The 13,375-nt window shown below is 44.0% G+C and overlaps 1 protein-coding gene across 2 annotated transcripts in view; it reads left to right on the top strand.

The window, feature by feature from the left end:
• Window positions 1-13,375, top strand: part of EP300 (E1A binding protein p300) — a 256,187-nt gene that overhangs the window by 63,600 nt on the left and 179,212 nt on the right. For both annotated transcript variants that reach the window (XM_040408432.1, XM_040408434.1), the window contains exon 7: window positions 4,510-4,597. In XM_040408432.1, coding sequence (XP_040264366.1) covers window positions 4,510-4,597 — 88 coding nt within the window. The remainder of the gene's footprint in view (window positions 1-4,509; window positions 4,598-13,375) is intronic.

Here is a 13,375-nt window from a genome sequence, read left to right as displayed (position 1 = left end):
TACAAGACTCAGGTATTTTTTTTTCTTTTCCTGTGCAATCATGTTTCTTATAGAACCATGATGGTACTAGAATTTCTCATTTCTTATGTTGGCCTGCCACCTGCTGGCCAAGATAGGAATTGCAGCTCCAATACCCTGGGGTCTGTTCAGAGAGACCCATCACATTGAATTCAATTTTTTTTTTCTTTTCTAATTCAATTACTATTAGCTCCCTTATGGGGCTAGAACCTGGGATCTTTTCATCCCTTGTCCTATGCACCCTAATAGAGATCTATTAGGGTGCATAGGATCTCACATTGTCCCTGCTGCCCTGTTCTTTGTGCACACGGCAGCAGGGAGATATCCATGGCAGTCATGGATGGCTTCAGTAGCGTCCTGGCTGCCATGGTAAACTATCGGAGCCCTGGGATTTCACTTCACCACCAATGAAGAGGGGAGGGGACCCTGTGGCCCCTGCCACCAATGATTATAATACTGGGGGTCTTCGGTGCACTGCACCACCAATGATTATATTTTATAATACTGAGGTATGGGGGGGCGTACTGCGCCGCCAATGAATGTAATTAACCCCATAATACAAATATAGACTGCGGGTGCCAGCCATATCACACAGCTGGCACTTGGCCTCAATGACAGGGATACCACCAAACTAGGGGTGCACCGAAATTCCGGCAGCCGAAAATATCGGCCGAAAATGTACTTAATCCATTTCGGCCGATATTGTTACATATCGGCCGAAAATATGGGGTGTGGGATTTGTCACCCACCATCTGCGGGCGGGCGGTTTACTGCATCTTTATTTTACCTTACAATCGTGACGCTCCAGTAAGAACTCTGCAGGCAGAGCGGAGGGCGGCGTAACGTCACTTACTCACGTGACGCACCTGCTCCGCCTCCTTCATTCATAAAGTGGGCGGAGCAGGTGCGTCACATGAGTAAGTGACGTTACGCCGCCCTCCGCTCTGCCTGCAGAGTTCTTACTGGAGCGTCACGATTGTAAGGTAAAATAAAGATGCAGTGAGTGATGCTGTGAGCAGCAGGGCCGGGGCTGTTATGGGTAGGGGGGATCGGTCTATGGCACTGCTATGGGGAGGGGGGATCTGTGCACTGTTATGGGGAGGGGGGATCTGTGCACTGTTATGGGGAGGGGGGATCTGTGCACTGTTATGGGGAGGGGGGATCTGTGCACTGTTATGGGGAGGGGGGATCTGTGCACTGTTATGGGGAGGGGGGATCTGTGCACTGTTATGGGGAGGGGGGATCTGTGCACTGTTATGGGGAGGGGGGATCTGTGCACTGTTATGGGGAGGGGGGATCTGTGCACTGTTATGGGGAGGGGGGATCTGTGCACTGTTATGGGGAGGGGGGATCTGTGCACTGTTATGGGGAGGAGGGATCTGTGCACTGTTATGCCCATAACAGTGCACATATCCCCCCCCCCCTCCATAACAGCGCCACCCACAGATCCCCCTCTCCATAACAGCGCCACCCACAGATCCCCCTCTCCATAACAGCGCCACCCACAGATCCTCCTCTCCATAACAGAGCCACCCACAGATCCCCCTCTCCATAACAGAGCCACCCACAGATCCCCCTCTCCATAACAGCGCCACCCACAGATCCCCCTCTCCATAACAGCGCCACCCACAGATCCCCCTCTGCATAACAGCGCCACCCACAGATCCCCCTCTCCATAACAGCGCCACCCACAGATCGCCCTCTCCATAACAGCGCCACCCACAGATCCCCCTCTCCATAACAGCGCCACCCACAGATCCCCCTCTCCATAACAGCGCCACCCACAGATCCCCCTCTCCATAACAGCGCCACCCACAGATCCCCCTCTCCATAACAGCGCCACCCACAGATCCCCCTCTCCATAACAGCGCCACCCACAGATCCCCCTCTCCATAACAGCGCCAATCATTAAAAAAAAAGTATTTTAAAAGTATTTGGGCAAAAAGGCAGTTTCGGTCAAGGGCATCCTGAATTTTCGGTTTCGGACCAGAATTTTCATTTCGGTGCACCCCTACACCAAACTGTGCCGATTAACCCCTCAGGTGCCGCATTTGAGGGTTAAATTGCCCCGTTCGTGAGATCGCCCCCTCCTGTCATGAAGACTGGGTGCCGGGTATGTGATACATTCCCGACATCTGCAGTCTATATTTTTATTGAGAGTAATTCTCATTGATGGTGCAGCGGCCACAGCCCCTTCCCTCCTCCTCACTATTACCTTCTCATTGGTGGCGCAGTGGGATCACAGTGGGGAGGGACTCTATCCTTCTCCACTGTGCCGGGTGTAATGTGCGCTGGACGTTTTAGAGGCATTCGGCACTGTGATGTGTGTCTGCCCCTATGATGTCACTAAAATACAGCGGTAATTAAGGAATGGCGATATCGCCATATCGCCGTTTCTTAATACCGCGGTATATCGTTTAATACTGGTTTATTGCCCAACCCTAGTACCCAATGAAGGGACAATGTCCGTGCGGCGGCTGGGACGGATCAAGACCCATTCAACTTGAATGGGTCAGTGATCCGTCCGCACCGCAAAAAAATAGAACAAGTTCTATTTTTTTTGCGGCACGGACAGAGACCACGGAAGCACTCCGTAGTGCTTCTTTGGGGTTCCGATCCGTGCTTCTGTTACGCATCTCCGTGAATGGGCCCGCATATGTGATGAGTTCACATGGGCCGGTGCCCGGGTATTGCGGATCCGCCGTATGTGCGCTGCAATACAGCCATGGGCACATAACGTTCGTGTGCAATAGACCTAAGTTATACTTTTACTTTTTATTGCGACATAAAAAAAAAAATATATATATATTTAAGCTTGTTTGACTTTGGGTCCAATAAACCACCGCTTTGCCTTTATCTCTTGGAGTGCTGCTGGCTATTTTTTACTTCTAGCTCATTGGACCTAGGTGCGGGTTCACATTTGCCGGACGTGCACCCCGCGTTTATACAGTGTGCTGCCTCCTCATTTTCTGAAATATATATAAATATATATATATATATATATATATATATATATATATATATATATATATATATATATATATATATATATGTATGTTGCAGATGAACCAAAAAGTAAAACTATGTTTTCATCCATTAAGCCCGTACAAATAACTGCAAAAAAGTTAGAGGTCAGAATATGGTGATAACATGTCTTTTCTCAAAGGTTTTATTTTTTTTCTCCAGTATTAAAATGCAAGAAAAATTTTAAGTGTGGTATCGTAACCTTACTGACCTGTGAAAGATAATAGGTCAATTTTACAGCATAGTGTACGGTGTGAAAAATAAATAAAAACCTTTGTCAGAATTGATTTTTTTTTTTAATCCCCCAAATGTACCCTATTTGGAATTTTTTTTTCAGCTTCCCACTACATGGTAAGTAACCATAAATGGCGCCATTAGAAAGTACAACTTATCCTGCAAAAAAAAAGCCCTCATAAGGGTAGGTATGTGAACGGAAAAATAAAAAGTTAAGACTATGGGAAGAGGGGAGTGAAAAATGAAAAACGCAAAAATGGAAGATCTCAGGGTCCTCTAAGGGCTAAAAGGGATCTGAACCCGGACATCCCTCCATTTTCCCCCCGGCAGCCCCCCTGACAGGAGCATCGGAGCAGGTCATGCTCCGATGCTCTCCTTTTCCCTGCGCTAAATCACGCAGGGCAAAGGCATTTTTTGGAGTTCCGGTGACGTATCGGGGCTTTCCATGGGGCTGCCAGGAACCCTGGTGACAGCACCGGCACGGATGGGTGGAAGTTACCGCCCGGCAGTGTGTTATTGAAAACAAAAGAGCCCTTGCCCTGCGCGATTTAGCGCAGGGCAAGGGAGCGCATCGGAGCATGAGGTGCTCCGATGCTAGCCTCAGGGGGGCTTCCTGGGTGAAAAAAAGGGTATGTCCGGGTTCAGCTCTTAACCCGGACAACCACTTTAAAGGACACATTTTGAAGTGTATGCTTATCTGTCAAATGTAAAACCACAAAATTGCAGAAGTTTGTATATATTTTTCTAAATGTATTTCTAAACATATCTGCTTGACATAGAGGAAAAATGAGATGTGAATGACCCCTTAATTACTGCTGCCCAGAAAGGTTGGGTTCACATCATATATGTGCTCTACCTTTAATATATATTTCTGGAAAAATACAAAAGCATAGTACACCATGCTTTTCCATTCTGCATTGTCCAGTAAAAAAAGTATACTTTTTTTTTCACATTGAAACTTTGCTGCATGGCATCTGTTTTTTAGTGTGTACGTTTTTTTTTATACGTTAAAATGTAAGACAAAACTGAGGTGAACCTAGCCTAAGCTGTTAGGGATTTGTCAGTTGACACGTATTTAAAGAGTTTGTAGTAACAACTGGTAATTGTGAATGCAGCTCTCGACAATCCAGTATGTATTGATTTTGTCCAAGGAAGTGTATTAGCAAAATTACCCAGTGTATGTATGTGCATTCTAGTAGCTTTATAATTGTTCCTTTCCATTTTTTTGTGTAGATGCCAGCCCAGTGAATGGTGGTGTTGGTGTCCAGAGTGCTGGTCTCCTTTCGGACTCAATGCTTCATCAAGGGATGAATACACACAGGTAGGTTTACAAGTTGCTTTATTGCAGTGATTTCTTCAGCTAAGGGACACTTTTCCTATTTCTTATAAATTCTCTTCATTTTCTCCAAAAAAGTTTCAAAGTGCCACTGTTTTGGTTCTGGTCAAACTGCCAGTTCGGTTGATGTTCTGCTCCAAATTGATGTTAAATGAATACGTGCACGGAAAGATCAAAATGAGACACTCACACAGCTGGGGGGTCAAAGCAAGATCTCTAGCTTATTGCGGAACAGATGACATTATATAGGGCAGCAAATATAGAACCGGAAGAAGCGGGGGAGGTAGGGTGGCGTATATCTTTGCTATTTGCTAAAAACGCTGTATTTTCTGTCACATCTATGTGCAAGAGGAAGTTCCCCCTTCCATATGGGGGAAGCTGCTTGCTTGATATGAACAGAAACTGTCGTGAGGCACATAATGAAGCATGAAAGTAAGATTCTTGTTCTAGGCGTTGGCTGGGTGCCTGGCCGCCATTTTAGCTAAAGTATAGTTCTCAACAAGCAAGTATCCATTTTGTCTCAATATTCCATAACAGTCCCCCCTTTGGAAACTTGATTGTAGACTTTCCCCTGCCTAGCGAATCCCCTGGGCATTCCCTTCGTATCCTCTTCACCCCCAGTGGCGACAACCTACCCCTTCTAGGTAGTCTCCCGGTTGCCCGGACTTGTGATAATACCCTGGGATTCATCTTACCCTATCTCTGCACGGCATCATAGCGAGGAGGGGGGAACCGTGTTAAATGGCGTTTCCCTTTGTTTTTCCTCATTGTAAAGAAGCATGATAGGTTGCTCATCAGTTTTCTTCATTCTTTTTGAAAGATGGGTCACGCAAGTAAGAACAAGCTTAATATACTATATATATTGCCAATAGTATTAGGGCTACCTGTAATATTCCTTGGACAGTTCCCATGAGCCAACCCCCAAAACCTTTTAAAGGGCTTCTGTCACCCCACTAAACTTATATATATATGTGTATATATATATGTATATATATATATATATCCTGCCATATTGCCATACATTATGTCATTAATAATTTTCGTTCAGTAGATTTAGCAAAAAACGTACTTTTATGATATACTAATTACCTTTCTACCAGAAAGTAGGGCGTCTACTTGCTGGTAGCAGCCGCAGAAAACCGCCCCCTCCTTCTGTTGATTGACAGGGCCAGCCGCGATCTCCTCCTCCGGCCACCCCTGTCAGCATTTAAAAAATCGCGCGCCTGTGTTGATTCGGCGCAGGCGCTCTGAGATAAGGAGGCTCTCCTCCTCAGCACTCCCTCAGTGCGCCTGCGCCGATGTCACCAAAAGAGAAGACGTCATCAGCGCAGGCGCACTGAGGGAGTGCTGAGGAGGAGAGCCTCCTTATCTCAGAGCGCCTGCGCCGAATCAACACAGGCGCGCGATTTTTTAAATGCTGACAGGGGTGGCCGGAGGAGGAGATCGCGGCTGGCCCTGTCAATCAAAAAGGTAATTAGCATATCATAAAAGTAAGTTTTTTGCTAAATCTACTGAACGAAAATTATTAATAACATAATGTATGGCAATATGGCAGGATAGAGATTATAAGTACACAAAAAAAGAGTTTAGTGGGGTGACAGAAGCCCTTTAACCAGTTTGCGGGTTAAGGAAGGAGAAGGTATTAGAACACCATGTATCTTTATCAGTTTTATGTGCGTCCAGCCATTTATCCCTTAGATCCGCCATTTTCTCTAGACCCACCTTAACTTGCGAATTACTCTGTGGCTCTATGTAATGGCAACAAGTGGGTCCTACAACCTGGCACATACCTCTTTAGCTGTAACAGTCTAGAACTAATGTGTGTTGGTTGGTGACAACGATCAACTGGTTCTGCGCGATGTTCGGGGTCTTCATAAGTCTCATCACTTCCCATATTTGATCACCTAGATCAGTGATGGTGAACCTTTTAGAGACTGAGTGCCCAAACTTCAACCCAAAGCCCACTTATTTATCGCAAAGTGCCAACACTGTAATTTAACCTGAATTCTACAGTCAAACATAGTATATCTTCCATGTACGCTATCATTTTGCTAGAATAGCCTGCTACTCAGTGCGCTGCCTGTGCTGTTCATAGCGAGACCTGCACTGATGAAGGGCAGGAAAAATCTAAGTCATATTAGTGTGTCAGACTTTTTCCAGGGTGCGGGTGCCCACAGAGAGGGCTCCGAGTGCCGCCTCTGGCACCCGTGCCATAGGTTCACCAACACTGATCTAGATAATCAGTTGCTACCACCAAATGATCCCACATCTGCACGATCATGGGATATATTAAAAGGGTACTGAGAACTTTATTGTGAATGCTCATTTCTACAACATGTGGCTTGTTATCTTTGGCCCTACGGTACAAGGTGTGTTTAGGAATAGCATTTATGTGAATTTCAAAGTGTGGTACTATGAGGGTGGCAGGAGTAAGCCGGGCAATGGTGCACAGTTCCTGTGACATTCTCAGATAACCATTTGTATGCTTTGTGTCCACAAACTAAGTATATGTCCTCCTGGAAATGCCACCTCTGTGCTATTGAATAATTGGGTAATTAATTTGGCTAATTTTATCCCCTTTGCCAGCTCATATCCTTTTTACTGACCTTCGGTGTTGTTGGCTAATATGCCTTTCAGGAGATCCTGTACACTACGGTTGTTACAGGGTAGTTCTTTTCCGTTCACGGCATCTACACCAATACACTGCACATGGCTGTCTGTTTTTGAGTCATTGCAACCTGTGTATGTGTGGACTAAATGTCATGCCTTTGCCAGGGGGTAAAGCTATGATCTATCGAGGGTCCTGATCTGTTTATCATGGGCAATGGGGCATCTGCCCACCCTGTGACAGGCAAAGACACTTCCCTGTCCTTATCTTTACTAGATTTAACTTGGTATATGGGTCAAAGTCATGATAAGTAGGTGGATCCTCATGGCTTATTGTTCCAGGGTCGTCAGGATGGCCTTTACTCTCTTATAATGTGAGGCGTGGATCCAGGTGGGTCTCCCTTCGAGTTTCACGGAAGTTGGCATGGTCAACAGCACTTGGTGCTTCTGATGTGTTTCTTGACTACCACTCTCTCCAGGTTTGAGTGTGGCTTCCTTCTAGGGATTCAGGATCTGGAAAGGAAGAGGGAACTTAGACCATAGTTTGCTCAATGCTATCACATACAGTGGATATAAAAAGTCTACACACCCCTATTAAAATGTCAGGTTTATGTGATGTAAAAAAAAATTTGACAAAGATAAATCATTTCAGAACTTTTTCCACCTTTTTAGCCCCCATTCACACGTCCATGCAGAACGGAATAGCGGACCAATTCACGATGTGCTGCCCAGATACAGAATTGCGGACCCACACTTCCGGGTCCGCTATTCCGCTCCCGAAAAAAAATAGAACATGCCCTATTCTTGTCCGCAATTGTTTACAAGAATAGTCATATGCTATTATTGCCGGCGATGTGCGGTCCGCAAAACACGTTACGGACGTGTGAATGGGGCCTTAATGTGACCTATAAACTGCCACTCAATTGAAAAACAAACTGAAATCTTTCAGGTGAAGGGAAAAAAATATTATATATATATACACACACACACACGCACACGCACACGCACACGCACACACACGCACGCACACACACACGAAGGATCCCGTCAAGGGTGAGACGCATGCACCGGAGTGACTGTGAAAGTGAGTGCTGCCTGAATTACATTATCAACTCCCCCTGCACCCCTGAATAATTTTATGGCGGCGGGAGGTGCAGGGATGGGGGGTTGCGGGCGATGCGGCAGGCGGGATCGCGATCCGCCGCCTCTTGAATAATCGTTGGTGGCCAGTGGTATACCAGAGTGTCAGCACATTGCTGACACTCTGGTATAAACGGCTGACATCTGTGATGCGATGTCAGCCGTTTAACCCTTTCCGCGGTATGGAATAGCAGAGGTTAACAGTCGGGAGCTCCCTCCCTCTCCCATCGGGGGTCTGCTATGCCTTTGCAGCCCCCTGACAGGATGGGGTGACAGAGGGAGGGAGCACCCCTGAATGATTTTATGCCGGCGAGTGGTGCAGGAAGGGGGTTGCGGGAGGTGCGGCAGGCGGGATCGCGATCCCCCGCCCGCCTCCTCTTGAATATTCATTGGTGTCCAGTGGTTATATCAGTGTGTCAGCACATTGCTGACACTCTGGTATAAACGGCTGACATCTGTGCTGTGATGTCAGCCGTTTAACCCTTTCCATACCGCGGTCCATACGGACCGCGGTATGGAAGAGCAGAGGTTAACAGTCAGGGAGCTCCCTCCCTCTCCCATCGGGGGACTGCTGTGCCTTTGCAGCCCCCAGACAGGATGGGCTCACAGAGGGAGGGAGCCCCCCCTCTTACCCATCTGTTCAGTTGTGGCCACAACTGAGCAGACGGGTAAGGTTCCCATGGCAACATGACACCTTCTCAGGCATCCTGCTGTCCATGGTGCTGAACAGATCTGTGCTAAAGGCATAGATCTGTTCAGACAAAGTGTAAGTAAAATACAGTACAGTACACTATATATTGTACTGTATTATACAGACATCAGACCCACTGGATCTTCAAGAACCAAGTGGGTCTGGGTTAAAAACAAAGTAAAAAAAAAAAAAAAACACAATCACTGATTAAAAATGAAAAAAAAAAAAAATTCCTTACATGTTTGATATCACCGCGTCCGTAACGACCTGATCTATAAAACGGTCATGTTACTTTACACGAACGGTGAACGCCATAAAAATAAAAAATAAACTATGATGAAATTTAAATTTTGTCCACCTTACTTCCCAAAAAAGGTAATAAGTGATCAAAAAAGTCGCATGTACGCCAAAATAGTACCAATCAAACCGTCATCTCATCCCGCAAAAATCATACCCTACCCAAGATAATCGCCCAAAAACTGAAAAAACTATGGCTCTTAGACTATGGAAACACTAAAACATGATTTTTATATTTTTTTGGTTTCAAAAATGAAATCATTGTGTGAAACTTACATAAATAAAAAAAAATTGTATACATATTGGGTATCGCCGCGTCCGTGACAACCTGCTCTATAAAATTACCACATGATCTAACCTGTCAGATGAATGTTGTAAATAACAAAAAAAAAAAAAAAAAACGGTGCCAAAAAAGCTATTTCTTGTTACCTTGTGAAAGTGTAATATAGAGCAACCAAAAATCATATGTACAATATCATAGAGCAACCAAAAATCATATGTACCCTAAACTAGTACCAACAATCAGGGTGGATTTGATTTAAATCAAAATGATTTAAATCACTAGTCAGTAAGGCTTGATTTAAATCATAGTTTTTTTTACATAAAGACTAATTCTTGCTGGTATAACTTATAATATGCAAGTAGATGAAGATTTAAACAACTTTTCATATTAGTTTGATTAGGTTGATTCTGCATTCATAGGTTTGTAGAAGTTAGGATTAAGGTATTTTTCTTAACTCTGTTCATGTTATAACATTTTTGTTGTGAAGAAGAGGCATGTGATCTCTGCTGAGTCAAAAGTAAACCAAGCATCTGTGATAGTATCTTGTAGGCAGAGAAACTGCCCGATAATCTTACAAAAACCTCTGGAAGAGCATGACATTGTGAATGGATTGAAATTTATTTACCAAAAAAATGACACATATAGAAACATAGAATGGTTCTTATCTGCCGACACATTCGGCCCATCTAGTCTGCCCAATATACTGAATACTATGGCCTTATCTTAAATGAAGGATGGCCTTATGCCTATCCCATGCATGTTTAAACTCCTCCACTGTATTTGCAGCTACCACTTCTCAGGAAGGCTATTCCATGCATCCACTACTCTCTCAGTAAAGTAATACTTCCTGATATTACTTTTAAACCTTTGCCCCTCTTATTTAAAACAATGTCCTCTTGTAGCAGTTTTTCTTTTCAATATTCTCTCCTCTTTTACCTTGTTGATTCCCTTTTATGTATTTAAAAGTTTCTATCATATCCCCTCTCTCGTCTTTCTTCCAAGCTATACATGTTAAGGTCCTTTAACCCCTTAAGGAATCAGCCCTATTTCACCTTAAGGACTTGGCCATTTTTTGCAAATCTGACCAGTGTCACTTTAAGTGCTGATAACTTTAAAACGCTTGGACTTATCCAGGCCGTTCTGAGATTGTTTTTTTCGTCACATATTGTACTTCATGACACTGCTAAAATTGGGTCAAAAAGTAAATTTTTTTGCATAAAAAAATACCATATTTACCAAAAATTTTGAAAAATTTGCAAATGTCAAAGTTTGTTTCTCTACTTCTGTAATACATAGTAATACCCCCAAAAATTGTGATGACTTTACATTCCCCATATGTCTACTTCATGTTTGTAGCATTTTGGGAATGATATTAAATTTTTTGGGGATGTTACAAGGCTTAGAAGTTTAGAAGCAAATCTTGAAATTTTTCAGAAATTTACAAAAACCCAATTTTTAGGGACCACTACAGGTCTGAAGTCACTTTGCGAGGCTTACATAATAGAAACCGCCCAAAATGACCCCATTCTATAAACTACACCCCTCAAGGTATTCAAAACAGATTTTTACAAACTTTGTTAACCCTTTAGGTGTTGCACAAGAGTTATTGGCAAATGGGGATGAAATTTGAGAATTTCATTTTTTTTCCTAATTTTCCATTTTAACCCATTTTTTCCATTTATCAAAGCAAGGGTTAACAGCCAAACAAGACTATCTTTATTGCCCTGACTCTGCCATTTACAGAAACACCCCCATATGTGGCCGTAAACTACTGTACGGCCACACAGCGGGGCGTAGAGTGAAAGGTGCGCCGTTTGGTTTTTGGAAGCCAGATTTTGCTGGACTGTTTTTTTGACGCCATGTCCCATTTGAAGCCCCCCTGATGCACCCCTAGAGTAGAAACTCCATAAAAGTGACACCATCTAAGAAACTACACCCCTCAAGGTATTCAAAACTGATTTTTTCAAACTTTGTTAACCCTTTAGGTGTTGCACAAGATTTAATGGAAAATAGATACAATTTCAAAATTTCACATTTTTGGCAGATTTTCCATTTTAATATTTTTTTTCCAGTTACAAAGCAAGGGTTAACAGCCAAACAAAACATTATTTATGCCCCTGATTCTGTAGTTTACAGAAACACCCCATATGCGGTCGTAAACCGCTGTACGGGCACACGGCAGGGCACAGAAGGAAAGGAACGCCATACGGTTTTTGGAAGGCAGATTTTGCTGGACTGGTTTTTTTGACACCATGTCCCATTTGAAGCCCCCCTGATGCACCCCTAGAGTAGAAACTCCAAAAAAAGTTACCCCATTTTAGAAACTACGGGATAGGGTGGCAGTTTTGTTGGTACTAGTTTAGGGTACATATGATTTTTGGTTGCTCTATATTACACTTTTTTGTGCGGAAGGTAACAAGAAATAGATTTTTTGGCACGTTTTTATTTTTTGTTATTTACAACATTCATCTGACAGGTTAGATCATGTGGTAATTTTATAGAGCCGGTCGATACGGACGCGTCGATACCTAATATGTATACTTTTTTTTATTTAAGTTTTACACAATGATTTCATTTTTGAAACAAAAAAAAAATCATGTTTTAGTGTTTCCATAGTCTAAGAGCCATAGTTTTTTCAGTTTTTGGCCGATTATCTTGGGTAGGGTATGATTTTTGCGGGATGAGATGACAGTTTGATTAGTACTATTTTGGCGTACATGCAACTTTTTTTGATCACTTTTATTACCTTTTTTGGGAAGTAAGGTGGGCAAAATTTCAATTTTCTCAGTTTTTCTTTTTTTCTTTTTATGGCGTTCACCGTTCGGGTAAAGTAACATGACCGTTTTATAGATCAGGTCGTTACGGACGCGGCGATACCAAACATGTGTAGGGAATTTTCTTTTTTTCATTTTTAATCAGTGATAAATGTGTTTTTTGATTTTTACTTGTTTTTTTCACTTTTTTCACTTTTTTTTTGACCCAGACCCACTTGGTTCTTGAAGATCCAGTGGGTCTGATGTCTGTATAATACAGTACAATATATATTGTACTGTACTGTATTTTACTTACACTTTGTCTGAACAGATCTCTGCCTTTAGCACAGATCTGTTCAGCACCATGGACAGCAGGATGCCTGAGACGGCGTCCTGTTGCCATGGGAACCTTCCCAGTCTGCTCAGTAGTTGTCAGAACTTCGCGGACGGGGCTGTCTGGGGGCTCTCTCCCTCTCCATCTGGGGGCTGCAAAGGCACAGCAGCCCCCCAATGGGAGAGGGAGGGTGCTCCCTCTTACTGTTAACTTTTTCCATACAGCGGTCCGTACGGACCGCTGTATGGAAAGGGTTAAACGGCTGACATCGCATCACCGATGTCAGCCGTTTATACCAGGGTGTCAGCAATGTACTGGCACCCTGGTATAGCCACTCTACACCAACGAATTTTCAAGGGGAGGCGGGCGGGGAATCGCGATCCCGCCTGCCGCACCACCCGCCCACATAATATCATTCAGGGGTCCAGGGGGGGGGGTTAATAAAAAAAAAAATTCGGGCATTTTAAAGTTTGATCCCTGCGGTCACATGATTTTTCCCCCCCTCCCGGGCGTGGTGACAGGATGCTGGCTGAATGATTTCACCCGGCATCCCGTTCAGATTAACCCCCGGGGCGCCGCAATCTCATTTTAAACTCATGACGTACCGGTACGTCATGGGTCCTTAAGGACTCGGGAAACATGCCGTATCGGTACGTCA

This window comes from Bufo bufo, chromosome 9 (genome assembly GCF_905171765.1).
Source record: "Bufo bufo chromosome 9, aBufBuf1.1, whole genome shotgun sequence".
Taxonomy (NCBI): Eukaryota; Metazoa; Chordata; class Amphibia; order Anura; family Bufonidae; genus Bufo; species Bufo bufo.
The sequence above is the reverse complement of the archived record's forward strand: the minus strand, read 5'-3'. Positions and strand labels throughout refer to the sequence as shown.